This window comes from Lissotriton helveticus, chromosome 11 (genome assembly GCF_964261635.1).
Source record: "Lissotriton helveticus chromosome 11, aLisHel1.1, whole genome shotgun sequence".
Taxonomy (NCBI): Eukaryota; Metazoa; Chordata; class Amphibia; order Caudata; family Salamandridae; genus Lissotriton; species Lissotriton helveticus.
Genome location: NC_136072.1, coordinates 70,918,435 through 70,946,162, shown reverse-complemented (window position 1 = coordinate 70,946,162; position 27,728 = coordinate 70,918,435). Strand labels below are relative to the sequence as shown.

Genomic DNA, 27,728 nt, shown 5'->3' with positions numbered 1-27,728 from the left:
GATCACTGTGTAACATAACCCTGAGATGCTGCAAGATCCTCATGTGCACCTGCAATTTAGTGCTGCCGATGTAAATTTGCATGTAGCCAGGTTCTGAGCTGGGATGGTGCAGTGAGCTAAAAAACGGTGATGGATCAAACCCTGATCTTTGGACTGGGTAAGAGTGGTCTGCTTAATTCAGACACTCTGTTCATCACCACCCCCTTTTCTGAATCACGCCGATGTAATTCAAGCCGCAGGTGCACGTGAGGATATATACAGCAAACTCAGTCCTGCAATTAAAACTTCCCCTTGTGTTGATTCCACTTGTGCTGAAAGGCGTTTGATACTGGCTCGTATTAACGCCAAATTTGCACGCTCTACATGATGAGCATTTGTGGAAACCTGGGGTGGGTTTCTGCCAAGTAGAGTTTTGTTTGATTTCTGGGCTGCCTTGATCTAAAATTGAACCCATATTTCTTGCTCTGCTCAATGTGATGGTAGGAGTTAACGGTAAGCTTGTAATACTGGGGCAGTGAGCACAATTGCCCAATTCTTTTTCACTATAGATCTAATTTTACGTTCATCCTCTCTATATGCAGTTATTAGTCTAGGGCCCTGATTTTCTACTAGCCCTTCTTCTAGGACTACCTGTTCTGGGGATTCTGTACTGTCCATAGTGATATTAGGCAACAGACTGTTCCTAGATATTAATTTAGCTTTGGACATAGCGTCTTAAGCATCTTCTTAGAATATCCTCGCGCTTTGAGTCTTATCATTAATTGTGTTCCGCATCTTTCAAAATCCGCTTCTACGCTGCAAATTCTTTTCAATCGTAACATTTCCCCATAAGGCATGCTGTTAAGAGAAGTGGAGAAGTGTGGCTCAATGGTTAGAGCGGCAGACCCTGATGCAGAGGTCTAGCCAGGGACCAGGGTTCAATTCCCCGCCTCAGCGGGTCTTGGGCTCAAAATTCCACGGACCTGATAATTCTCGCCTCGGTGCCTATTCCAATCATGGAGTCCCACTCTGCAACTCTGGGCAATAGCTTGCTTAATCTCCACAACGGTCCCCACAACGCTAAGGATGCCTGGCCTCCACCTTGGGGGTGCCCAGGAGTGGACACCTCACAGGGGAAGCCAGGATGGGTTCCACAGCGTTATTCGTACAAGCGCCTTGAGACCCTTGCGGGTGAGTAGTGCGCTATACAAGTATCAATTTACAAATTTACATTTTTAATAAGATATTTCGGTGAGCGCTAGAGGCCTGAAGTGTCACATTTCCAGTGGTGGGCTTTCTGAACAAGGTTGTTTCCACTTTATTTTGCCTAACATACATTTTGACATCTAAAAATTCTATGCTACTTTTACCTATATGAGATGTAAAGCGGAGGTTCAATTGGTTGTCATTGATAGCTGTGATGAGAAAGAGCTTCTATCTCACTTCCCTTACACAAAATGAAGATGTCATCAATGTACCTGAGGAAACAAATTATGTTTTTGTTAAAATGTGCACTGTGTTCTTTTTTGAGTACCTGTTCCTCCCACCAGCCCACATGCAAGCACGCATAGCTGGGGGAGAAACAGGCTCCCATTGCCACGCCTCTAAGTTGTCTGAACAAATCCCTGCCAAAAAGGAAGAAATTATTGTTCAGACACCACTCGATTAAACTAACGGTTGCTTTGTTATGTGGTAGAACTCGCTGGGTCTTTGACCTAAGAAATACTTGACTGCCGCTAGGCCTACACTATGATCTATACTAGTGTAGAGCGATTCTATGTCTAGTGCTATTGATAGCATCTCTTCTGACCATGGTAAATCTATGTATTGGCCAGCCTGTTCAGCAACACTTTTAATGGCAGAAATGATGGGTCTTTCGGATATGGGAGAAACAGCTTTATGAATTTTAGGTATTAAATACAATACTGTCAGGACTCGACTTTCATTGTTCATAAACTTATATTCATCTTGAGAAATTAGTCCTTCCCTACGCCATTGCATTTACTGTTTTTTCAAGATCTCAGTTGCTTTCATATAGTCTTTATGGGTGGTTTTTTCATAACAATCGACATTATTCAATTGTCTTTTGGCTTCTTTGATATAATGTTCTTTGGGCCAAACGACCAGGTTGCCACCCTTATCAGATTTTTTGATAATGATCTCATTAATGTCTCCCAACTTTTTCATAAAGTTGGCATATTCACGCTTTTTTGTTGTGTCTGGGTTTTTTTGTGGTTTTTTTAGATTTCTAGATATATATGTCTGTGTGCTTGCCGACCTGTGTGAGCCTATTTTTGTGTGAGAGAAAGAGGGAGAGAAACAGGACACTCTCAGGAGATATTTTAAAGGGAATGGGTGGAATGCTTTTGTCTTCATTTCAGCTTGTTTCACTCTGTGTGTGCACGCTTGAGAATATATAGGGGCAGATTTACAATCCCCTTGCGCCTCGTTTACGCTGCCGTTGCGTCACTCATGTGACGCAGCGGCGGCGCAAATCCTGCTCCTTGGTGCGGGGGTACTTATAACGTGACGCATCTGGGAGATGTGTCACGTTGTAATGCCCTGCGCCACATGTAGGCGTTCCTGTGCAGTGGGGGGGGGGGCGTTCCGGCGCAGGAGCACCTCCTAAAAGTGGCTGAGTGAAATCTACAAGATTTCACTTTTAGGCCCATGCTGCGTCAAAACCCTGCGCCTGCCTATCTAGTTAATGCTGCGTCAATCCTTACGCCTGCCTGCAGGCGTAAGGATTGACGCAGCATTAACTAGATAGGGCCCCCAGAGCATTGCTGGAGCTGCATCGCGCTTGCGACGCAACTCCAGCAATGCGTCACTTTTACGGCACAGATGCGTCACGCATCTGTGCCGTGTTTGCACCATGGTGCGCCGCATTGTAAAGGTGGCGCATCCATGATGGTGGAGCTTTGGCACACAATAACTGGCGCATCCCTGCTGATTTGCAGGGATGCGCCAGTTATTGTAAATATGCCCCATAGTATTTTCTAAATAATAATAAATAACATGTGGCATTAGGAAGCAGCAGCTATTACAAAACAAGGAAATGTTAACATATAATGCTGTTTGGCTTTGTTTTTGGGTAATGAGTTAACTTGTTTTGTTTACATAAACGCATTTCTCATGTGTTTTGATATGTGCTGTAACTGGTACAGAGGTAATTATGTACCATCATATCTTGCCCTTAGCCCCGACCATTTGCCACACCTCTAACTCATTTTTAATGAGTACCTGCACTTATTTTTTTCCCATTTAAAGCACTGTTCATTTCTAATGTACCTTATTTTATCTTGTCCTGGTCCAATGGCTCCTCCTTTTCTCTTGTATCTCCTTCTTCCCCCCATACCCTTCTCCCCTTTCCTCTTAGTCGTGCGGTCTATCTTCTTTTTAGATCGCGCATTTGAGACCTCTTGTATATACTTTAGTATATATTTACATGTGTATGTACTTTGTGGGCTGTGGAGATCAGTCCTAGGACTTGTCTGCTCCGCTTAGGGACTTTTTTTCTGTTCAGCTGCCTCTATTTAACTGTCTTGATAGAAAACGACCAGTAGAGGTCAGTAAAATACCAGAATTGCTTTCTGCTGAGGGACTTTCTTTTTTTCTAGCAACTGCCACCATTTAACTTTCTTGATCGAAAACAACCAGCAGAGGTCAGTAAAATACCAGAATCACTTTATCATTCTCTAGATTCCAGTCCATGGAGATTGTCTTCCACGACCACCCGTACACAATAATATTTTTTTTCAACTCTTGTATTTTCAGTGATATGACCACCCAAGGCCCTGATTTTATATTAAAAATAGAGCTTTGGACTATACCATTTCCCGCTGAAAGGCAATATTTCTCTCCATGTGTTCCCATATCTGGCATGTCACGCAGTTTGGTGTTTACTTTCCCTCCATGTTAACCCCTTCGATGCTGATGACGGCCCCCTGCATCACGGGGCTCGTGTGCTGATGACGGCTGGGGGCTGTCATGATCCCGCCCACTTCGAAAAACACCGCACAGGCGCAGAATCGCGGCCGCGCCCAAAGGGTTAAAGAACAGTAGATGTTTAAGCACCCAGGCTAATGTGCTGCATAGCTAAATGCATATAAGGTCCCAAAGGCGAAACCGATTGCATTGCAAATGCTTGTTTTCCTGGTCTCACGCTCTTTTCCTTCATCTCCCCCGTCTCTCTCTGACCCCTCCCCATCTTGCACTCCTCTCTCCTCTGGTATGAGTCACGCTGCTGTCCAGACGAATCCCCTTTCACATCACACAGGCGTCCGGGGCTGCGCCGGGTGTTCTCAGCCCATTTCACGCTCAATTTCAGATTTCTTTCCCTTTAATAAGTGTTCGTTTCCTTGTTTTCATTCCGGGAGAAGCCGCTTCTTCACCCTCCCCCCTCTCCTCCCCTTCACTCTCCCTTTTTTTCCATTTCTCCTTTGCTCTCTCTCCATGAGTCATGGGTTTGATTGACAGCTCGGGATCAGCAGCAGTTTATTAAAAATGCTTCCAAGGTGCCGAGAATGCACACAGCGAGCTCTGTGAAAGGTGGGGAGATAGTAAGAAACTGAACTAAAAGGAAAAAGAAATGGGGACATTTACCGAAAACCCTTTGTGGAGGAGCGCACTTGTTGCCAAGGTCGCGCCTTTTCTGACAGCATTGCTGCTTTTATTCTTTCACTTCAGCACAATTTGCCTCAATATATTAACATTTCTTTCTCTGATGTCTATTCTTTTGATTCTTTTTTATTAAACCTATCTATTTTGAGCTCCTTCGCCCAAGTATCTCTGCTTTTAATAAGGGTTTCTCCTTTCGCTCGAGTGTCTCCTCTTTTGCTCCCCTTTCCACTTCCGGTTCGCCTCCTTTAACCCCGGGTTTCCTTCCTGTGCCAAGAGCTGCCCTTGGTTTGAGTGGGGTCACCAGACTGCCTGCAGCTGCCCCTAGGCATGGTTTATGAGCATGGCTTGGCTAGGGTGCAGGAGTGCAGCTGACGCAGAGCCCTGGCACCGCCTGGTGACCGGACAATGCTTGATTTCTTCCGTACTCACCCGGAAGTAAAAGAAAAGGAGCATGACCTTTGTAGGACAATGGATTGACTGGGAAGAGACATTCCTTGAGTCGGGCCCAGTCACTGACTGTGCAGGACCAAGATGTGGGAAGAGCCGTCTTCACTAACTGAAGACATATAGTGGCTTATTTAGGTGAGGCTTGCGCCGTTGAAGTGTCACTTTTTTGGATGCTCTGGCAACGTAAACCTCTCGATTGTATCTGAGGTGACACAAAGCCACCCTGCGTGGCTTTGTATGGTCTCATAGATATGGAGTAAGACAAAGCAGCGCAAGTCACTGCCTTGCTTAACTGCCCTCGTCAGCAGCCGACTCGACTACTGAAATGCCCTCTACGCTGGAGCCCCGTCCAAACTCATCAACAGACTCCAAAGAATGCAGAACGCCTCAGCACACCTGATCCTTGACGTCCCACGCCGGGACCACAACACCCTGCACCTGAGAGACCTGCACTGGCTCCCCGTCGACAAAAGAATCACATTCAAACTCATGATCCACACACACAAAGCACTCCACGAGACCCTCCACAAGACCGGCCCACCATATCTCAACAACAGACTCGCCTTCTACGTACCCAACAGGAAACTTTGCTCCACCGACCATTCCCTGGCCGCCGTCCCGCGCATCCACAGAACCACTTTCCGGGGGCAGATTCTTCTCCCACCGTCCCGCCAAGACCTGGAACGCCCTCCCCCTCCACCTACGACAGACCGCAGACCTCCCGGCCTTCAGAAGACTGCTCAAGACCTGGCTCTTCGACCACTAGCTGCAGGTCCTCCCCCCTCCCCCCCCCTCCAGTGCCTTGAGACCCTAAGGGGTAAGTAGTGCGCTTTACAAATCCCCTGATTGATTGATTGATTGAACTGCGGCAAGGGGGTGTTCCATGAGCATTGTGCTGGGTTTTCCCTGCCAGCACCCATGTATTTTGACGCTCCCCCAGAATTACTTAATCATGTAGACCTGGGGTGGTTCCAAAACCTTACGCCTCCCCAGAGCATGTGTAACAAGTAAGACATTTTTTATTCTCTCGTTTTTTCGACTTTCCATGTGTGCTTTCTGCAGCACACATAGAAAGAGGAAAACGCCTCTCAGGATTGCTTTTGTGCAAGAAGGTGTCCCTTCCGGCACAGAAACAACCCTGCCTGCCATGGAGGCACCCTAGCACCATGGTTTAAGGGAGCCTGTGCTGGCGCTAGGCAGCTAATTGTGCACCAGCACAGTGGGAAAGGTCAGGAATGCACCGCATTAGGGGGCCGATTAGGATCGCGGACGGACTTGAGTCCGTCCGCGACCCCTGAGGAGGAGGGAACGTCCGCAGGGGCTGCGGCGTTCCCTCCGAGCAGATTAGGATGTGACCGCCAGGGTGGCGGATGCAGCTTCAAGCTGCACCCGCCGCAAGGTTAAAAATGCATGCATCGCATTTGCATGCACAAAGCAGCAGGCACCGCGCGGTGCCTGCCACTTTGTGCATGCAAATTCAGGGGGGTACCATAGGTACCCCCCATGTGCACCCCCCACGCCCCTTTCACCCAGGGGGCCCGCAACGGGCCCCCGAAGTGAAAGTCCGTATGCTTTTCCACGGCGGAAAAGCCGCCGCGGAAAAGCATGTACTCACCACCATCCTAATATGGCTGGCGGTGTCTGATAGACACCGCCAGCCATGTTAGAGCTTTTCCGCCGCGGTCGGAAGGCGACCGCGGCGGAAAAGCTGCGGACGGAATTCCAGACCCACCAGTCATCCTTATTTGGCGGTGGGTCTTTGGAGGCTCCGCAGCGGTTGTTCCACATCCTCCGGGCCGGCGGTGGCTTCCGCCGTCCCGGAGGATGCGGAAAAACCGCAATCATAATCGGCCCCTTAATAAATTCATGCCCTTTCACAGTGGCGTAGGGTAGTGGCGCAAGAAGACATGCGGCGCTGCTCTATGCCAATTCCTCATAAATGAGGCCCATAATGTATTATGACATCTGAATAACGCACTGCCTTCAAAATGAACCTAGGCCCTGTGCTCGATCAGTTGCTTTACTACCATACCACATTGTGATTTTATGTCTTGTGTGGGTAGATCTATGGATAAACTTGACCCACGGGACCATTGTACTAGATATAACTATTGGACCCGGGTTCCAGTCCAGGTGAAAGGATCTGTCCTTGTTCGTATACATATATATTTGTTGGGGTCTTAGCTCTGACCTGAAATGGTTGAATTTCAGTTTGTGAATGCCCACTAATGCATATGTTTGTGGGTGCTCATAAACCTACAAGGGTAACCCCCTTTTTGTAAATCCACTTCATCCCCCTTTATGTGGGATTTACTACTGTGGATTTCTCTGTACTTGTGGCAGAAAATTCTGGAGTGCTAAATTTATTTACACCTGCCAGAATGCCTATTGTTAACCTCATCACTGCGGCGCGAATTCCGCCACAGTGCTGAACATTCCTATCGCGGGCGTGGTCATGACGCCTCCCGGCCGTCATCAGCACACGCCCACCGTGACTCATGATGGCCAGGAGACGTCATGAGCATGGAAGAGGTTAATACCGGACAGGTTAAATGAAAGCATTTTCAATGATAACCCTTTTTTTAAGAATTTGACCATATATATTTATATTAATGTTTTTCTAGCTAAGACTTAAAAAAAGACCAGAAAAGGTGCCGCTTTCAATGTCCATGGCACTAGCATGGTAATTTGATCTCACATTACCAGTGATATCAGAAAGCGACTTCGTCCAATTATTGACCTCTCAGATGCTCCTTACACGTGCACAAAGAGCATAATGAGGATTTAAGGACTTAGAATGAAATCAAAATTCACTGCTTATGAGAAGAACGGTTAACGCATAATTGAAATCGTAATCTCAGAAATGAGTTTTCCTGTGGTGATTAGTAGTTTAATTATCCACTTTGAAATTAGCCATCTAATTTTGTCCCAAAATGTGGATGGCATTGCAATTTATCAGAAGCCTGTGTAGTTGCGTATTTAAAATGTGGGGATCAAACGACTTCCATGACAGCAACGCTGACGTTCATAGGCTGGTGCGGAATCAAGCGGAATCCTCCGCCCTCCATTTTGGGTCTCTTTAGAGCCCATTGGCCTATTCTCACATTCGCAGTCTGACACATCCACAGGACCACTCAGACCAACACAACCATCCATGAAGAAGCAGTTTAACGTATTTAAATTTTTAAAAACAAGCATTGGCAAAGCCAATTAATTTCACCTCTGCGAGAGCTATAGGTTTTGCTTACTTTAGCTGTGTTGTACAGCACTGTGGTTGTACAGTATGCTTAAAGTTTTATTCTAGATTGCTAAGAAACAAACATTATTCTTTCGTTATTGATTAAAGTGTGTGGAATGGTATAATGCTTTGAAATAAGTATTATGATATAGTGAATACTGCACTTTTTATGGGGGTTTGGCAGTGCTTAATATAGAGAATGGGATGGGTAGTGGTAGGTAATAAGTAAGGTGCATAATGACTAGTGTGATAGTACATTTTTAGTGTGTTTAGCGGAAAGTACTGTTTAATTTTAATTCGTGAAATAATTTAATTTAAATTGATGGAAATTGTGCAAAGTTAATAACATACACATGTAAAAAAATTTATTAATGACATTTTTTCCATCACATTACAAGCGATGTGGGAAGCACATTGGTATATCTCAAAGGAAACGGAATACAGGCAAGCAGTTCCCCACATGTGATAACATGTGCTTGAGCTAAGAATGAATGTTATTTGTTTGAAAAGCACAGTAAAAGTGTTTCCTCAAGGCTCATTTTTTGGCACAGTAAAGTTCATAATAAAACTGTGGTTGTGGGTGAGGTGCAGTCACAAATATTGTCTAAAGCTGTCTAAATTAACAAATGAAAGACCTCAATGTCTGAGGTGTATTTAAGGTCAATTTAAAGCTGAATGTCAATGTGCCCTCTTTGTCGCTTTTTGGACACCCATGACCTAAAATGAGTGAAGGGTAACATTTTCCCGTGTACCTTGCAAGCATTCTGTGTTTTTGCAGTCACAACTATTGTTCAAAGCTGTCTAACATAGGAATTGAAAAGCAGCATTGTTTGAGGGGAGTAAAACTTAGGTTGTGGTTGAGATGCAGTCACAAATATTGTTTAAAGCTGTCTTAGTTTAACAAATGAAAGGCAGCATTATCCAGATGAAATAAAGGTAAATAAACAAGCCCTCACATGCAAGGTCGCTTTAGTTTGACATAAGAAAATGTGTTTCTCCTACTGCTTTCGCTTGCAATGTTAAGAGGGGAAGGGGGGGACTGAATTATTATGTTTTTTTACATGTCCAAATTAGCTAATTTGCACCACAATCACAAGACGTTGTGGTGCTGCTGGGACATGAATGGGGTTCTCCAGCTTCAAAGGCCACAGCTCTGCACATAACAAAACACACAGCAATGCGGGTCACGTTATCTAAAGAACAGTGGACTTTGAAGCTGGGGAACCAGTAAAGTCCTGTAAAAAGGATGAATGAAAATTGTTCCTGTAACATTGCAGGTAAGGCCACCTTTAAAGGATGGATAAATTGGGTTATATTCCTAAGAGGCGCCGACAAAACAGCGCTAAGATACACACCCTGGAAGAAACCCAATAGACAGATGTGGTCATCGCTAGATAGGGCACTAGACCCATTCAAACCACCGTAGCCAAATATACCATGAGATAGAAACAAGAGGCTGTACGCCGATCTTTAACCACCTGCCAACAACTATATGTTACATGTTGCATGTTATATGTTCACGAAAAAGCTAAGAGCCAACGAAAGAACTCCACCGGTATATGGAATACGAGCTATTAGCCCAATGGGACGCAGAATTTACCGCCAACAGAGTAAAACAACGCATAGACTAACCAGTTGTCGATGATGTATAGTGTACAGGCGCGGTGATCTTTGCGCCAGAAAGAGCATATGTACCCGTGTATGTTTATATGTACCATGTCTATGTAAGGAAAAAAAAACAATAAAATATATATTTAAAAAATAAAAAAAGAGAGCGTTGGAAGCACATTTTCTTAACTGAAAGGAAATGGAATGTGACAGAGTGTGTGTATATAACATGCAATCACTCCCCTTAATGTGATAACATGTGCTTGAGCTAAGGATAAACAAACACTCATGTGCAATGTCCCCCCATGCGCGTAAGTTTGGAGTGGGGCTGTCCCAGGATGTCACATGTAGCCCTATGAGGCCAAGTTCTGTCTCTTTTGTACATATGTGAGGCCCAGTTATGTGGCTGGTGTATGCCCTGTGAAAGTAATCCATGATGGAACAAGGCAGGCCAATACTTTTCTTAAACTATGCAACTGTTAGCAATTCTTTGGCCTGGTGCAAGGGCACTGCCTGGGGGTTTAGTGAAAAAGGAATGGGGTTGCACTCTCAGTAGGATGAGTTGATGGGTGACCTATTGTATGTGTTACTGGTTTGTTGCGGAACTATCTGTGTATCATTGTGTCCCCCATTTGACCGCAACACGGAATGTGTGTGTGCTTTTTATATATTGATCTTTTGCATTGCTTTGGTTGAAAATGAAAGAAAATGCATTTATGGAAATAGAGTAGAAGCTTCTATAGGGTCCACCTACCTTGATAATGAACGTCCAGGGGCATCTTTCTGAAGATTAGCGCCAATGTCTCGCTCGGCACTAGAACCGGCCCTATTGGTTCTGGTGTTAATCTTGAACCCACTGTTTGGCTAATGTAATCAGAATCTGGTTTTATTTCTAATTGATGAAAACAGATCTTTAGTTACTGGCTGAGCCAAATGGGTATGAGATTTATGCAAATATTAAGTAGGGGTTTGACATGAATTACATGATGTCTGTGCTTGCCTCTGCCTGTTTCACCACTGACACGTTTCCACCTTTTTGTCTCCTTACAGCTCAGAAGTGGATGTACAGAGGTCTCGATGCCAACATCTTTCTGCAGTACATGGCCTGGGTCACGTACCCCGTGGTCCTTATCACCTTCTCCGCAGGATTCACGCAGATCCTTGCTCCTCAGGCCGTGGGTAGGTGGCTGCTGGAGAAGGCGGTGCTAATGGTGATGGAGAGGTAGGGCGACTTCTAGGTTTTAGAATAGTTAGGCATCCCCTGCCCCCCCAACCGTTTGCATGGGATGTCTAGCTAAGGTCCATGTTATCCCTTTAGAGTCTACACCTATTAGTATTCCCTGTGATGGTTGATCTGCCTCTATCTGCAGTCATTGTATCCTCTTCTGAGCCTGTGCTCTTAATTCCAAAATGGCGCCGTGTACCATGTCACTTCCTGATCATTTATTCAGGAAATTGTACACTCGCATGTCATCCATTCTGTAATCTCTTGGGGTCCACTGGTTTGGGCTGTGTTACTCAGTCCTACAGACTTCATTGTTCGCTGCAGCCATGGAAGGGGCAGACTTTTTACACAGATTCATGAAAGCTGTCACTGGTTGGAGCAAAAAGAGTTTAATATTACAAGCAATAGTTTCTGTTTTTGCGTTTTCCTTTGGCAGTTCATGTAGGAGAACCTAAGACAATGCTACTGAGATGACATTTAGTGAAGGGACTTTGCACAGTAATCTGGCAGTTCACTGTACACCATTGCAAGTCATTACCGCCTGGTCCCTGGAGTAAAATTGTAAAATGTGTCATTAGCGTACCCGTGTCGGAGACTCGCGCTCTAAGCCCAAAATCAATGCCTTCTTGCCAGCTCTTTATCTTAGTTGAAGGTCTGCATATGTTCACGCAATGGAAATTGATGATCAGGCTGCACAGACTAAATCTCCCGGTTTAACAAGATTTGCCACCTTAGCAGGCTAGATTTGTTCCTTGAATGCACTACATCCTCATTCTTGTATAGCGTATTTTTTCTCTAGAAAGTTCATGAACATTTGACAAAATTACACTTTAATGTTGAAATGTGGTTCGCGGGCACCTTTCATAAATTGTTTTACCCATGCCCGCACCTCGTATAAAAAAAGTCTTGCAAGCTCTAAATTGGGCACCATGGCTCATAGACTTAAAAATCTGCTGGCAGTGTGTTACGTGTGATAAAGAAACTGGGAGCTAAAAACATATGCATGTGAACTCTATTAAGAATTTAGTTTTTTTGGAAGGTATTAGTCAAAAGAAAGAGTTTAATCGCCGAATTGCAGGCCAGATAAAACAAAAGTAGGTTTTAGTGAGTTTCTAACATAATTTAGACACATATTGGGTGCAAAAGCAGGGTTGATACCCAAGAAATCGATCTTTACGGCATGGAAGTGAGTAGGAGCATCAAGTTTGGTAGACGTGGTATGGAGCTAACAAAATTGGGAGCATTGAAAAGAGTAATTTGTACCACAAGAAAGAGGAATCATGTTTTGGGAGATTAGGAGGGTGGCAGATTGTAATCAAAGGTAGTAAACTATCAAATGTTATTTACCAGAGTGTGAAAAAGAAAAGAGAAGTTTTTTTTACCGAATAATTCATGTTGAGGACATGGGAGGATAGTGAGAAGTGAAACAATGTTTGGCTTCACGGTCAACGTGAGGTGAATGAAAACAAGGACCCAGTAGCGTATAAATTATTTTTTCTTCTTTGCTGAATGGGATAGCTGGTACATCATTAAATACAAAGGAACCCTTGATCTGGGTCGAGTATGATTGAGTCGCGATCACTAACACGGGCAGAGAGACTTAAATATGCTCTTTATTTAATGCGCTAAAAAGATCAGAGCTCCACTACGGTGGGGTCAAGCAGATTTCTAAGAACGACTTCCAAGAATAGAACTATGACTAATGATCATCCTGGGAAAATGAGAGAGTTTGATGATCTGTGCAAAGTTAATGAAATGGAAAATGCTACGAAGGAGGACGGATGACTGGGTTGCGATAGCGAACGATTTGTTGTTCTGTCTAACTTCAGCAGGTGCTTATTTTTTGCCACCTGAATCTGACTAGCGACATTTGGTTGTTAGTCTATCTAAAACCACCTCTATCCACTTGCTTTAATATACATATTTATGTTGCTGATTTTCACCATTACATCCATCAGGTGCAGTGTTCTCTGTTATGGTTGCGTGAATAGGTACCATCACTGGAGTCCTCATGTTTGCTTCAACCCCAGTTTTCCATTATATAATGTTTGTGGCCATGTATCATCATGATTGTCTTCTTTCCTCCCTTTCCTGCTTATTATCTATTTACTACAAATTCTTGTTTGATACTATTTGAGATTTCACAGTGTGATCAACATGAGGACTGTGTTAATACCTTTCCAGTCAAGCGTGGTTATTACAAGACTTAATGTCATGAGACTTAATCTTATGGCATGGGGCATCAAGGGTTTTGGGTAGCCCATAACTTGTAAGAGTACCTGCTCACTCGCAAAGGCTTAAACCTTCCATAGGTTTAAACAGGCGTTGGCGTTTTATCAACCAGGTTTTAAATCCAGTGGGTAGGTGACATTTTCTACTTCAAAGCTTGTCATAGACAAGGTTAGAAGGAGATTGAGCTATATCTCTTAAGATACAAAGATGTCAGACAAACGATTGACTTATGTGAGCAGATACTTTTTATGGCGCATTGTCAGAATACATCCTGTTGCTAGCAACCGATATACTGCCTTTTGTCGAAAAATCCTTTAACCTGTTCACATTCTTGCTAATTGATGAACCCACTATTTTTATCTCTTGGGTGAATGGTAGCTTCAAGGTTTGCCCTGGAGTCAGGTAGAGGCATTGTCTATCTTTGGTGCGGAAAGAGGCGAGGTGTCTTTTTTTTTTTTTTTGCAGAGTTTTATATAGCGCGAACTAGACCCAAATCGAATCGGGTATCAGAGTGCTTTACATAGCACCAGTTACGTTACATGAGGACACACATTCATTTTAGGCACGGGGAGATTAAGTGATTTGCCCAGAATCACAGGAGGTTTTGGCGTTGTTACCGAGACTCAAACCCAGATCCCCAGGTCCGAGGTCGAGCGCCCTAGCCGTTAGGCCAACTCCTTATGGGAAAGGCTGCAAGATCATGGATGCTGGTCCAGCTCCTGGATGCTGGAAGATGCAAGGTCCCCCAGGGTGCAGACGTAGAACTAAAACAAGCCCCCCCTGTTTGCTGGTCGGTATGGGGATATGTCTACCTCAGCTGATGTTGTGCGTGGACCACACTTGATGGTCATTGAATAGCTTGACGCGGCTTCACTTTTCTTCCAGGTTCTGGAATCCCAGAGATGAAGACCATCTTGCGAGGGGTGGTGTTGAAGGAATACCTGACGCTGAAGACGTTTGTGGCCAAGGTGGTGGGCTTGACCTGTGCGCTCGGGAGCGGGATGCCTCTTGGGAAGGAGGTAAGGGAGCCATCATCATGTGCTGGGATGTGACCCACATAACGGCCATCAGGGCTCCAGAAATCACCACACTTACAAGACTTTGCAATTCTAAAATGTAAAACTGGACCTACAACTCTGGAATCAATTGAACCACCTATGACATTAAATAACCTCTAAGTACCTGGAAAATGGAATTTATGAAATTGGTTTACACTTTCTTAATCAGATGTCAATTGCACCTCTGTCAACAGTTACGTTTATCTATAATTGTGCAGAAAATCTTAAGTTTTGATAACTCCTATGTTACTTATCTAGGACTTCAAAATACATTTGCACATACTGAAATACATTTGCACATACTGAAATTAAAAGGAACTCATTTTAAAAATGTCATAAAATATTTTCGGAGATCTGTGCCCTGTGCACGGGCGTTGGATGATTAGACATAAGAATAGTAATGTTCGATAAGACCCAGAGTCCCTTTAAACCTTAGGGTTTGATTCAATAAGGTAAGTTATTCTTTTAAGTAAGTTTACACTTTGGAGTGTTATTTTTGGTATTTACAAATTACGACTGTAAACTTATTGCAGAAGTGTAAGTTACATGTCTCCACCCCAGAGTAATGCAATTGGCTTACTCTTGTGGGGGATTATGACTCCACTCACTAAAATATTGCGAGACCCACCCTTCTATCTTCTCCCTAACCCCATTTAGTAGTAGGAATTCTCCTATCCAAACTACTTATGAGGGGGATGAGTGAGAGTCCACTGACATTTTAGAGACTAGTGATGTTTCATCATGGTTTCTGTCATCATTGATGTCTAGATTTCATCTCCCACTAGAAGTTGGCACGAGTAGGATTTGGATGTTTATACACCGTCTAAAGTCACACGGTTCTGTATATTCTTGAACGTCACCAGCCTAAGTTCTCTTAAGAATGGTGTGGCACATTAGGAGTTAAAGCGCTTGCATTCCACTGTCGACCCCACCCCATCGAGGTAACCCATTGTGTGTAGGAAGTGTCGGACCCCAGCAGTTGCATGTCAAAGAGGACCGAGGAATCAGTCATTGTTTTTCTGCCGCGCCCACTAGTGGATTTTTAGAGAGCATTGTGTGCCCTGAAGAAGGTACATGACTTTTTGGCCGGTTGATACCGAAACATGTCGGTACGTGCAAACACTTGTGCCTCCTGAAGACATGATACATTATTAAAAGAAAGGATTTAACAAATATGTATGGTGATTTGATGTCAAGAAAAGAATACTAAGTAATATCTGAATAAGACAATCTGATTTGTTCCTGTAAATGCAGTTTGCTGCTGTGTGAGATCAGCGGCGCGGCAGAGGTGGAGCTGTGATGCTGCACCTGAGGTCTTGGTAATATTGCCCCTGACATTGCTGCCTGTGTTTTCTCTTTCTAGGGTCCATTCGTTCACATCGCCAGCCTGTGCGCCACGCTCCTCAGCAAGTTCATGTCTCTGTTTGGAGGAATATACGAGGTGAGTCCAGTATCTGCTGCAGTGGGGGTTCTGGGCTGTCCACACACATGCCTGGTACCCTGAAGGCCAGGGACTGTTGTTCTCGGTCTATGAACATAGGGCTCTGCAGCTGTCCAACCTGCACACAGCCTTCAGGGAACACACATGATTCCCATGTGGACAGGTGCCTAACCTGCCCTGCTAATCCAAGAATGAGTGACCTTTCTAAACAAAGGGTTATATGTTATTACAACGAACTCCGTTGTAACGCATACCTTTACCACGCATGCGTTACAACGTAATACTATTTTCACGCATAACCTTCTCCACGTTTTTTCCGTGGTAACGTGTTACGTAATAAAAAAAAAACGGCAGTTTCCTTCCTCTACGATGCCGATTCCCTGCACTTCTCTAATTAAGGTAAGTGGGTTTTTTTAGGGGGGGGAAACCCCCCCCACCCCCCATTTTTTAATTGTACCCTTTACCACACATGCCTTTACAACGTACCTCGTAGTAAACGTATGCGTGGTAAAGGTTTTCGTTGTAACCACGCATGCGTTGTAATGCATGCGTGGTTAAGCTTTTCGTTGAAACGGCCGCGTTGTAGTGGCCGTTTCCCTAAACAAAGCACAGTGCACTTTATGCTCTTTTGTAAGTTTTATCTGTACTTCAGGCAATTTTACCTGAAACCACTTTTCCTATAAAATATAATGTGCGATCGTATCAGGCTGCTATAAATTTGCTCATTGCCTGAATGACCCTGGAATATGTTTTTATGTTGTGTCAAACATTTTAAAAGCGATTAGTTTATGGAAAGGTATTATTCATGTGTGTTGATTTTTAAAGAATATTATTTATTCCGGAACATGTTTATTAAGATGAATTATACCCTCAGAAAGCAGTTAATGTAAGGAAGGTTCTGTCTCTGTAAAATGATTTGCAAAGATTGTTATTTGTAAGATAAGATATTGTCGCTGTAAATGGATCTTTAAAGAATGTTATTTACTATGCAATCGCTTTTATGGTTGTTTTCACAACCCGAATAAAGTTTATTGAACTGAACTGAGTAAAGCTAATATCTACACAGTCTGTTGCAGTCTTAGAGAATTATTATGTGTTGTGTTCTTGCAAAGATTTTAATTAATCATGCAAATAAAGATTCATTTATTCTAAACTCACTTGGTACAATGTGGGGCTGGAATGAACTCATCTTCCAGGGCTGCTTTTAGCTCCCCTGACTCTAGTGACCTGAGTCGGGGGCACTAGGACCCTGCACTCGACCTAGGGGAGGGGACAGAGACTGGACACCACTTCCGGTCAGCGAGTGGGGCGGGCACTATTGGACTCGAGGGCCAAGGGCACGGATGTGCATGTGGGCACAGCTCAGAGCAAAGAAATAAAAAAACGTAAAGACACTCACCCGTCTCTGCGTGGGCTACTATCAGGATACGACACGGACGATGCTCGGGAATCATTCTAACTACGGCTAGAACAGCTCTGGTGGTCGGAGGTGTTGGCAAAGCAGTGCACTGGGCCCCGCCCACACAACCACTCACAGGAATACAAATGTTTAACTGAAAATCTGTGTTAAATTCTCATCTGCATCGGGCCCTTATGCTCGTGGGGCACCCGGGCAACTGCCCCGCGTGCCCATGCGTTAAGACGGCACTGCAGCTCGCAGCAACACATAAGCGGGGTTCTGTGTCAGCAGAGTGACAGCTGTCACAGCTGTGTCTTAGTGCCATGGAATAGCAGCTACCTACACAAACCTTATCTCTGCTTGACAAATTTGGAATCCCCCCCCCCCCCCAAGACAAGGACGTAGTGAAACACCCCTTACACCAGCTTGAGCAGAGGGTTCACCGGACAGGCTCAATCATTTTTCTTTATTTCTCTTACTAACTTTTTAACTGTGACTCCCAAGTCAGAAAACAGAAGCTAATAAGGCGCATAGCAAGGAGGAAGTTTGTGTGACGTAGATGTGGGGTGGAGCCAAGCGATGGCCAAGGAACCAAACATGGTTGCAGAGAGAAAGTCGTAGAGGAAACGTGAGAGCACATAGGAAAGCAAAAGATGCAAGGAAAAAGAAAACAGGAGGGAAAGAACATTGAAAGGAACTAAAAAACAGTGGAAGAAAGAAAACATGGAAAGGAGAAAAAGGAAGGAAAGTAAGAAGGAAGGAAGGGAATTTTCCTTGGTGGAGAAACTCCTGCAGACCTTCCTTTTGGAATCTAGAAATCTGGATCCCAAACTTACATTGCCACTTGGCAGCCATAGAGTCTGCACTGCAGGTGTTTTATTTTTTCAGCTTTTCTTTTGCACTTTGGACCCCAGATTCTTATAGAGATATTGGCAAATTGAAGGAATCGCCGACATCCATTTTGACCTTTGCACTCCTCCACCTTGTAGCACCATCACCTTCCTGTTCAAAGTTGGAGGGCCAATGTCCAGACTTTCTTCCTATATCCGGCTTCTTCATATGTATAGTGGCCCCTACTTGCAGTACATTATCTCTCTCCTCATTGTCTTAGATCTTCTCCTGCTTGCCATGTCTATGTTGACTCACATATATCACTCGTTCTCTTGCACTCGCTCCTTTTTGGATAATAGGCTTGCTTCCCCCTTCTGAATTGAATTAGCGCTTTCCCCCGTCTCAGCGTGCAGGGCTGTGCAATCGGCCCACGACATGTCCTGTGGTGCTTGCATCAAATGCACTCCCCCGCCGCAGCCGACTGAATACATTGCACAGTCACTATTCACTCCTTCGCTTTGACACTTCCATTGAGGTGGGTACAATGGCGCCAGCTCTCGCTTTGTTGCCCACTGCCCGGAATGTTCCTTTGTTTGATGTGAAATTAATTGTCCTTGACAGTTTCAAGTGTGGAAACCTCTAGAATAAAGAAAGACCCAGCCAGGAGTTGGTACCAACACGAGTACAGTTTGACAGCTCAGAAAGCTAGTGATCCCTGAGAACTGGCGAAAAAGGCACGATGTTGTAAATCGCGAGTTCCCGCCAGGATCCACCAAAGTGTCAAAGTCACAGGAGAGGTTCAATTTTTTTTGTCGTTCATACTACAGGACACTTGCCCCTCTGCCAGATGCCTACATCTTCCTTTAGGAACCGCGAAGAAGGCACGATGTTGTAAACCGTGAGTTGCTGCCAGGATGCACCAAGGTGTCAAAGTCACAGTAGATATTAGTGGGTTTTTTGCTGGTCTTCCTATAGGACACTTGTCCCTCTACCAGATGCCTACATCTTCTCTTAGGAACCAAGAAGAAGGCACAATGTTGTAAATCGCGAGTTCCTGCTCGGAATCACCGAGGTGTCAAAGTCACAGGAGATGATCATGGTTTTGTACCGGTTGTAATACAGGACACGTGTGCCGACGCTCTGCTTCTTGTTCCATGCTTGACCCACCAGTCCTCCGTCAGAGTTTATTTTGATGACTAAAATGCTCCATGTTCTTTCCATGAACTTGGCAATTTTTAATTTAGGTGGCACAAATCTATACCTAGGTGTTCCAAATTGACCTTCTAAGGAAAATACTTCTGCAGTTTTACACCGTGGCTGAAAATGATGAGGTTCAATTCTCCCAAATTAAATCCATAGTCTCTCATCCTCCACCCATACGCCCACCCACTCCTGCTCGAACAGCTTGTTCGTGAACCACGCTGGCCATTACACTCTCCAGGTCTTCTCCAACCGTCCATGCACCTTTTTCCTCCGTTGGCTTTGACACCGGCGGTAGACGGCCACTGTCGCATTCTTCTGTTCCAGAATGTATTCCTTTCTTAGGTGGTACTCTCTTGGGGTGCCATCCTTACTTAGATGGTACTCACTCAGGTAGCCACCCACTAATTTGCTTGTCCCTCTATGTGGCAACGATTGCACCAACGGCATGTGGTGGTTGCATAGCGAGAATGTCCTTCCTTGCACAAATGTCCAGAATCCCCGACACCAGCAGATTTCTCCATCACTGAATAGTTACTGTCAGGCCACCTTGGTTTTCTGGGTGCCAACATCACCATCCATTTTCCCACCAGCGCCTTCTGCATTCATGCTGCACTCTGCATAGAGAGCGTTGATGCATTCCTTTCCTCTCTAGAATAAATGATTAAAACATGGAAGCCACAAGTCTGTCCTCTTATGTTGTCCTGAGGTGCACATCATGATTTTTCCCACCCCTGCACTGCACTAATTTCTTAGCTACCTAACCTCTCCCAAGTGCATAGCTTAAATCTGATGTTTAATCCGCTTCAGCTCAGCGAGGTCCTTCCCAAGGACCACCTTGGGCTTTTCAGCAATTTCTTTTACCCACTTAAGTGTTCCATAGGATATCATAAGGGTTCAGCATAAGGAAATTGTACCATTCTGGGTGCTTTTTAACTTTTTATTTTCCTTTCTAAACCACATGTGCACAAGATGCCTGCATAAGTGTCTCTTATCCCCAATGTCTGTCTCTTCTTCACAAAATTGTAGACACTTCTTCAGGAGCAATGATGCAGATGGATCCAAATGAACTAAAAACCTCAGAACAAAATATTTTGAAAATAGTGACACGACTTCCCAAAAGCACTGCTCTCTCCTACAACTAGTAGTAATTAAAAACAAACCTGAGCACAATCCTCTACCTGGCTTTGTGCATTCTTCGGTTGTTCTCTCTCACACCCTACAACTGCATGCACAGTGTCCCTGTTTGCACACGTGCAGCTAGGGTTGTAGGCACACTGCGCTGGACCCCTCCGGTCTGACAATGTCCTTTAACTATCATGTTTTCGTGCGAGGATTACCAAGAAGGTTCTCAATCACTTGTCATAGACGACAGGGTAAACAAACATGCCCCAGCGGGCTCCGCAGTGGAAAACTAACACCCAAGGCCCATCACTCTTGGGACAGCCGGTATTAGTACCTCCGACCAGCCACCCTATTTGGGGTGGATATTCAGATATCCTTATTAGGTCGAGCCTGGGCAGCGCATGCGCTGCTCTGTGAGGTGTATTGGAGTATCGACTTGAAGCCCTGCCCATTTTCCCCTGTCATTGGCTTGTGTCATTGTCCTTCATAAATGCTGGCTTCTGATTCGTTAATCTGCTCGTTAGTCCCTCCTTAGTAAAGCTTGTCTTCATTTGTAACCTCCCATGAAGACTGGCCCTTTTACTTCTGTTGTTACATGGCATGCCTTATTTAGTCTGTAAGCACTATTTTCTTTAACGAGTTTCTCCTACTGCAGGCACGACATGCTTTCCTGCAACATTCAGCGTGCCATGCGCACTTTCACTTTCCAAGCAGCCCGGGACAATGGCGGCCGCTCCCTTGAAATGAAATAGGTCTTGCATTTAAAAGAGTTTGAGCTATTACGCATTGTAAAAGACAATCCCCCAGATTCATCAAAGTCCCGTTTTGCGAGTCCTTAATAGCGATTATTAAGGAATCGCTATTAAAGACTCGCAAAACGGGATTCATGTAGAAATCGCAATAATTATTGCGATTTCTAATGCCTCCTTATTTGCGATTCGCTAATTGCTAATCGCAAATAAGGAATGGCTTTCCCATTCATTCCTACGGGCCTAAAGGCCCATAGGAATGAATGGGGAGTCAATCCTTATTTGCGATTAGCAATTAGCGAATCGCAAATAAGGAAGCGATTTCAAGGGTGCCAGGGTGTCCAAAGGACACCCTGTAGCACCCCTGAAATGCTCATGTACACTGGTGTTGCGCACACACATGTCCAAAGGACATGTGTGTGTGTGTAACATACAACTTCGAAAAATGCACAAAAGTGTATTTTCTAAGTTTTCGCTATTTACCGCAAAGTCAGACTTCGCGGTAAATAGCGGCCCCAGATTGCGAAATCGCAATTTTTAAATGGTTCATGAATTGCATTTAAGGAATCTCTAATTGAGATTCCTTAAATGCAATTATTCGCAAATTTGCGATTTCTACAAATGCGATTTTTGCATTTGGGATGATGAATCCCAAATGCAAAAATAGCGCTCGCAAAGGGCCAGATTCTCAGAATCTGGCCCTTTTGCGAGCCGTTTTCGGCTTGATGAATCTGGCTGAATGACTTTTATTATGTGTTAATTATCAAAACAGATAAATAAAAGGCATTGTCATTTACAATGCCAATAGCTTAAACTCTCGCAGATGCGAGACTTGTTGCATTTCAAATGCTTGTTCTTTATCTTCTCAGGATGCCAGGAAATTCTGATGGGCCAGAACAGTAAAAACTCCCAGGGTGTCAGGGTCATAAGTGTTTTCTTTGTTTGTGTAAAATAAACTAGTTTGCTGAGGGACTCTATGAAACATAGAGGGTGGTCAGCAGGTTTTCAGTGGCTTCAGAGTTGCTGCAGTGGTGGCTGCCCCTATAAAGGCATAGAGCTGCCCACCATACAGGCGGTATGTCTCAATATGGAGGGCTCTGTGTCCACTAGGCGGTGGAAATACATCCCTTTGCTGCCTTGGCAGAACCGAGAACAGCCCTCCAGGGTCTAAATGACCTAAACTACCTCTAAACTGTATCCCTTATATGTAAATAAGCAAATGTAAATGTACCGGTATTTATTGAGCGCCCAGCTACTTCCCTGAGGTAGTGTCCCGGCGCTGTCCGTATACCGCTGTGGAACCCTTCCTGGTTTTCCCTGTGAGTGTCCACTCCTGGCCACCGCGAGGGTGAAACCAGGCATCCCAGCACTTTTGGGGCCGTTGTGGAGATTAAGCAAGCTATTGCCCAGAGTTGCAGAGTGGGACTCCATGATTGGAATAGGCACCGAGGCGAGAATTATCAGGCCCGAGGAAATTGAGCCCAAGACCCGCCGAGGCGGGTATTGAACCCTGGTCCCGGGCTAGACCTCTGCATCAGGGTCTGCCGCTCTAACCATTGAGCCACACTTCTCCATATGTGCTTAAAGGTTATAAGAAAATGTTGCTTAACAATACCAAATCGATTGAAGGTTATGACGTAAAGAATAGTTTTTGAAATGAGACATTTCTGATCAGTTTTATTTCCTTCAGGCCTGTGTTGTCAGAAGTAATTTCAGAATCTCCTGTTTTCTTTGTTAAGTTTAAAATCGCCCTTCTTGCTACAATAGTGTGTTACAAGCCAGGCAGCCCTTAATGTTTGAGAAGATGAACGGTGTTACTTTTTCTTACCCTCTTTGCCTTCCACACATACATTTTAATTGTTTAACTTCTTGTTATCTGCAGTTATTCAAAATTTAGTTTATTTTAGTGAAGTGTCAATAAAACCAAATTATATATACATAAATACATCTGCGTTATGTTCCTAATCCTGAGAACAAATTAGAAGCAGGGTGACAATGATGTACCCATGGCAACACAGATTGTTATCTCAGCTTTGTGCAGGCAATAATGGGTGTGGGTCATAATTATTACTACTAGGTGGCCTTGTTCACAAAGCTGTGTCCTTTGTTCCATGGTAGCAGCAGAAACGTTGACTTGCAAAGTTTTAGGGGGACATTTCTACCTTTTTGCACACCAGCACCATGCCTTCCACCCATCTGATTCGGAATAGCTTTAGAAAAAGCCTTCTAAGGGAGACCTAGACGAGCAAAAATAATGTGGGGGAGGCTCTTCTGTCGGGGCGCAGGAGTGCCGCCCCACTTAAATTCCCCCCCCCCCCCCCCCCCCAAGCCTCCGACATGAAAAATGATCCTGAAATGATTTGCTGAAAGGTATGTAGGGCTGATTCTGAGCTTTTTTTAGCTTTTCTGCAAGGTATAGTTTGCCATACAGTAGTCATAGGGTGGTGCCATACTTCAATACATGTAAAATTGCACAGTTGAAAATGATTATGGGAACTCTGAAACAGAAAACTAATGTCTTCACTCCTTCTAAGTCTAAAACATGCTTTTTGAAAGCAGAAATATAAAAAATGAGCAAACATTGAGGCAATGAGCATGAAATGCTAACTTCACCCACAAATCAGCAATTTGTTATGCACTCTCGCCCCATATAATGTAATAGAAGAAGGACATATGACAGAAACTATAACTCTGACAGTGGGATCTCAACAGGTGCTAGGCTTTTTGATAGAAAGGATTATGAGGACATTGAAAAGATAATATACCTTTCTTGGTTTCACGCCTACTAGTGCCAATAGCCAAAAGAGGCTGAATAAATCAAAAGTGCCCGTACAGTGTGGGCCGAAGCATAAAAGGCGTATTCAAATCGCTGGGATTTAACAAAATGGCTTTTAGTTAAATGCAATGCAAATTGACCAAAATAATTAAAAAGTTAAAACGAGTTGATAGAGCTGCGTGATCTACCACATCAGAAACGTCATAATGTAAGGTTAGCGTCACAGGGTAACCACAAGAGCTGTGTGTAGCAAGACACTAAAAAGGATGTGTGTTTGTGCCTGAACTTAGGAGATTTTCAGGCTGTCTGTGCTACAGTGGACGGCAAAGTGGTCTGTGAAAGCGTCGGCTGTCCATGGCCGTTGTGCATTGCTGCCCAGCAGGCAAGAAGAACGTTCTAACCACAGCACCTGAATCTGATGGGGTTGGGTATTGCTGATATGCTGCTCCCAAGCAATCCGATTTACTGGAATAGGTAGTTTCAGCAGTTCTGATTGGCTGACCTAAACCAATCAGACCAAGCCTTTCTGGTTAGAGTATTCTGAGTGGCTGTAGAAGAAACAGTCAATCAATCAATCAGGATTTATAAAGCACGGCTAATCACCCTATAGAGTATCCAGGCGCTTGCAGGCCTTGGAGGCTTATTCGAACAGCCAGGACCGAAATATATTACCCAGGCATGCATATCCTGTTTTGTTTGAGCCACAATCTCACAGCAGCTTCTTTAAGAGGCTTTGCAATCAAATTTCTGAACCGGCTGAGTTGCCTAGTGATTCGCCTCAACATGCTGTCGGCAAAGAAATTAGCCCGCCTCTAGTTTTCCCATAAAGTAATGGGACTGTCGGTCCATGCGGTGAGCTCTTGAGCAGAACAAATTACATAGTCCGACAGCTATTTACTAGTTATTATGAGGCGGTAGGGATGTATTTTATTGTCGTGGATCAAAGCTGATCCATTTTGCACTCCAGTAGAGCGGAGTTATGTTGCTTTGGGGTGATTTGCCTATTGTTCCCAAGTGTATAATGGAGAAGTATTTTCCCAGTAACCAGAAGGCGATCACTGTTACCAGCTTTGATGCAATGATTGAACATCCCATACCACGGTTTCCTTTTGATTGATAAATTTTCCTTATGATTGATCAATTGGCTTGGACTTCCAAGAAGCACAGCGGTGGTGCTGCCTATTACTGAAAGCTCAATTTAAGAAAAGACTGGTCACAAAAGTGTTTGCAAGTGTGCACCTATTTTGCAATACGACCCATGTATTATTATTGCATCGCAAAATTTAGAGCCATGGGGGCGGGGGGTTACAGCACAATCTACCTAATGAATAGTGAATTAGCAGGTATCTTTTTTGCAGCCCCATGTGATAGGCTACAAGCACAGGAAAGGTGGCCTGCATGAAACAACTGACCACCATTCCCAATTGTATTTCCACAATTGAGATAATTTTGTTTTTTAAAGAAACCCATGACGCCTAACGAAACTGGTGCTGGGTTTTTTTGGGGTGTTTTTTTTAACTCCTGTTTGGGAACACGGGAGGCAGTTTTCACTTAGTGAATGTGTTGCCAACTTTTTGAGGAGTTACTAACTGTTTGATAGTTTCCAACACACCATTGAGAAATACCATTCCGAATACCAGTTTGGAGGGGACACCCCTTTTTACGTCCCTTCCTAATTTTGATTTGGGTCAGTAAACCATTTTGTGATTTGGAAATGTTTTTTTCCCTAGTCGTTAAATGAGTTTAGTAAATAGAAAAAATTCATTTTGTGATCACAAAAATTGTGGTTTGCAAATTATTGGGGTTGTCCCCCCAAAATGACTTTGTACATCTGGCCCTTAATCACCAATTGGGTGGTCATGATTACTCATGACCTGATAAAGGGTTCGGTGGTAACTGGGAAAACTTCCAAAATCTGTAAGAAACTGAATAACTGAGTTGAATTTTCCCGATGAACTTCCATTTCTATTCTATATCCATGGCCGTGCAAATGAAGACAGTGGACCCTTCTTTGTCTTTAGAGTTTACTCAAAAAATTTTAAGATTTTCATCTACCACCAAACTCCAAATGAGGACCTTAATATCTTCATATGTAAATGAATTATATTATGTTGAACTGCCGAACTAAAAACACAATTACTTCCCTAGAATGGGTGTGGTTTGCTCCTTAGTTCTGCTGTGATGAGCTGTATATTTCCAAACATTTGACTTAAAAAAATCATTGGCAAAGCCAATAGGTCTGGCATTGGCAGTCAGCTTTTTGTTTTTGTCAATGCATGTTGTTTGTATCATGGTTCATGAAAACGTTATTTTGGGCAAAGCTGTCGGGCACACATCAGTTTAAAAAAAATACATTGGGTAAAAGAAAAAATATTTTTTGGGTCTCAAAAGTCAGACATAATAATAGTCCCTGGTACTTGGGAAACTACTTTTTTGTTCTCCCATGTGAAAGAGCAGAATGCTGTCAATCACAGTGAAGTTAGCCAATGGCTGAAGTGTGCTGATCAATTACCTCATGCTGTATTGTGTAGGTGATGGAAGAAACTCGTGACTGACACAATAACAGACCAATGGATAAAGGGCAAAAGTCCTTATAAGCAAATATATTATAAATGTAGTGTTAGAAAAATCAAAAGGTCTTGGCCTGGCCGGACCTAAAAAAAAGCCCATAAATGCCCAAAACAGGATCTCCGCTTGAGTTTCCTTTCCACGGCCCTTATGATCATGCTGTGGTTTGTGCATCATGCATTTGTGATCTGCACGTGTGTGCATGGTTTACTCAAATCCATTACTTGCCTGGAAAACCTTGGACTGGCCACAACACTGACTGGTTGCCAGCCTTTTAGTCACAGAGAGCATGTCATACTTTTCAATCCACTTTGATGCTGTTTTCAAGGTATGTGACTGATGCTGCAAAGAAGCACAAGTTACTTTAGCATCCAACACATTTTAGTCTGGGGGCAAGGGGGGCCAGCAGAAAATAGGTAGTCTTAGAAAAATGGAGTGATGAGGGCTGGAGCCATGAGAAACAGAGTCAATGACAGCTTATAGTTTGCTATTAAATATGCATTATATTTTTTTACCTGCTCTGCCCCAAAGAAATTAATTGACAACAGGAAAAAATGCTATAGTAGGGCTGTTCAAGAAAATATGTCAGATCACCGAATATGTTTGAAGATATTTTAAGAGGTAAATCCACTGGTCTTCGACATCTGTATGTAATCTCTAGTTACAGGCTTGAGTTACCATAACGTAGAGAAGAAGGTTAATGTGCCTGCTGCACAGCATTGCTTCTAACCTACAGGTCAGATGCTAGTAGGATAGTTTACGACATTTGTTTCAGAGATCTGTTATTTAATATACGTCACACGATGCATTTCTAGTGTAATAGTGCAGTAGGTTAAGCGTCCACTGCAAACATCTGTATGTAACCTGCAATGGTAAACTTGCAGGTTTTAAGTAAATTCTGACATTCATCTAGGATTCGTAGAATGGTAATTATTTAAAACAGTACTTAACAATATCTGTTAAGTTCCAAGGTGAAATAGTGAGCTATACAAATGGTAATTTTAAGTGTGATTGCACAAATAACATTTTAAAGCTTGCTTACTTACAGACCTTTAGAAAAGAAGACACCTTCTTATGTAAGTTTACTTCGTGAACAAAGTGTAAAGTGTCCCGCAAAAGGCCCTATACACAAACTTTCATTTTCAAGTGTAGACTCTTAGTTAATTTATTTAACACCTTGGAGTAACTCTACTGCTTTTCACTGCTCACCATTTCCACATGTAAAGCCA

General features: G+C 43.8%; 1 protein-coding gene across 1 annotated transcript in view; it reads left to right on the top strand.

The window, feature by feature from the left end:
* The window catches only part of CLCN2 (chloride voltage-gated channel 2), a 530,501-nt gene that overhangs the window by 292,954 nt on the left and 209,819 nt on the right, over positions 1-27,728 (top strand). Inside the window, exons 4-6 of the mRNA XM_078668166.1 lie at positions 10,946-11,074; positions 14,238-14,371; positions 15,774-15,851. Of these exons, the coding sequence (XP_078524292.1) occupies positions 10,946-11,074; positions 14,238-14,371; positions 15,774-15,851 (341 nt within the window). The remainder of the gene's footprint in view (positions 1-10,945; positions 11,075-14,237; positions 14,372-15,773; positions 15,852-27,728) is intronic.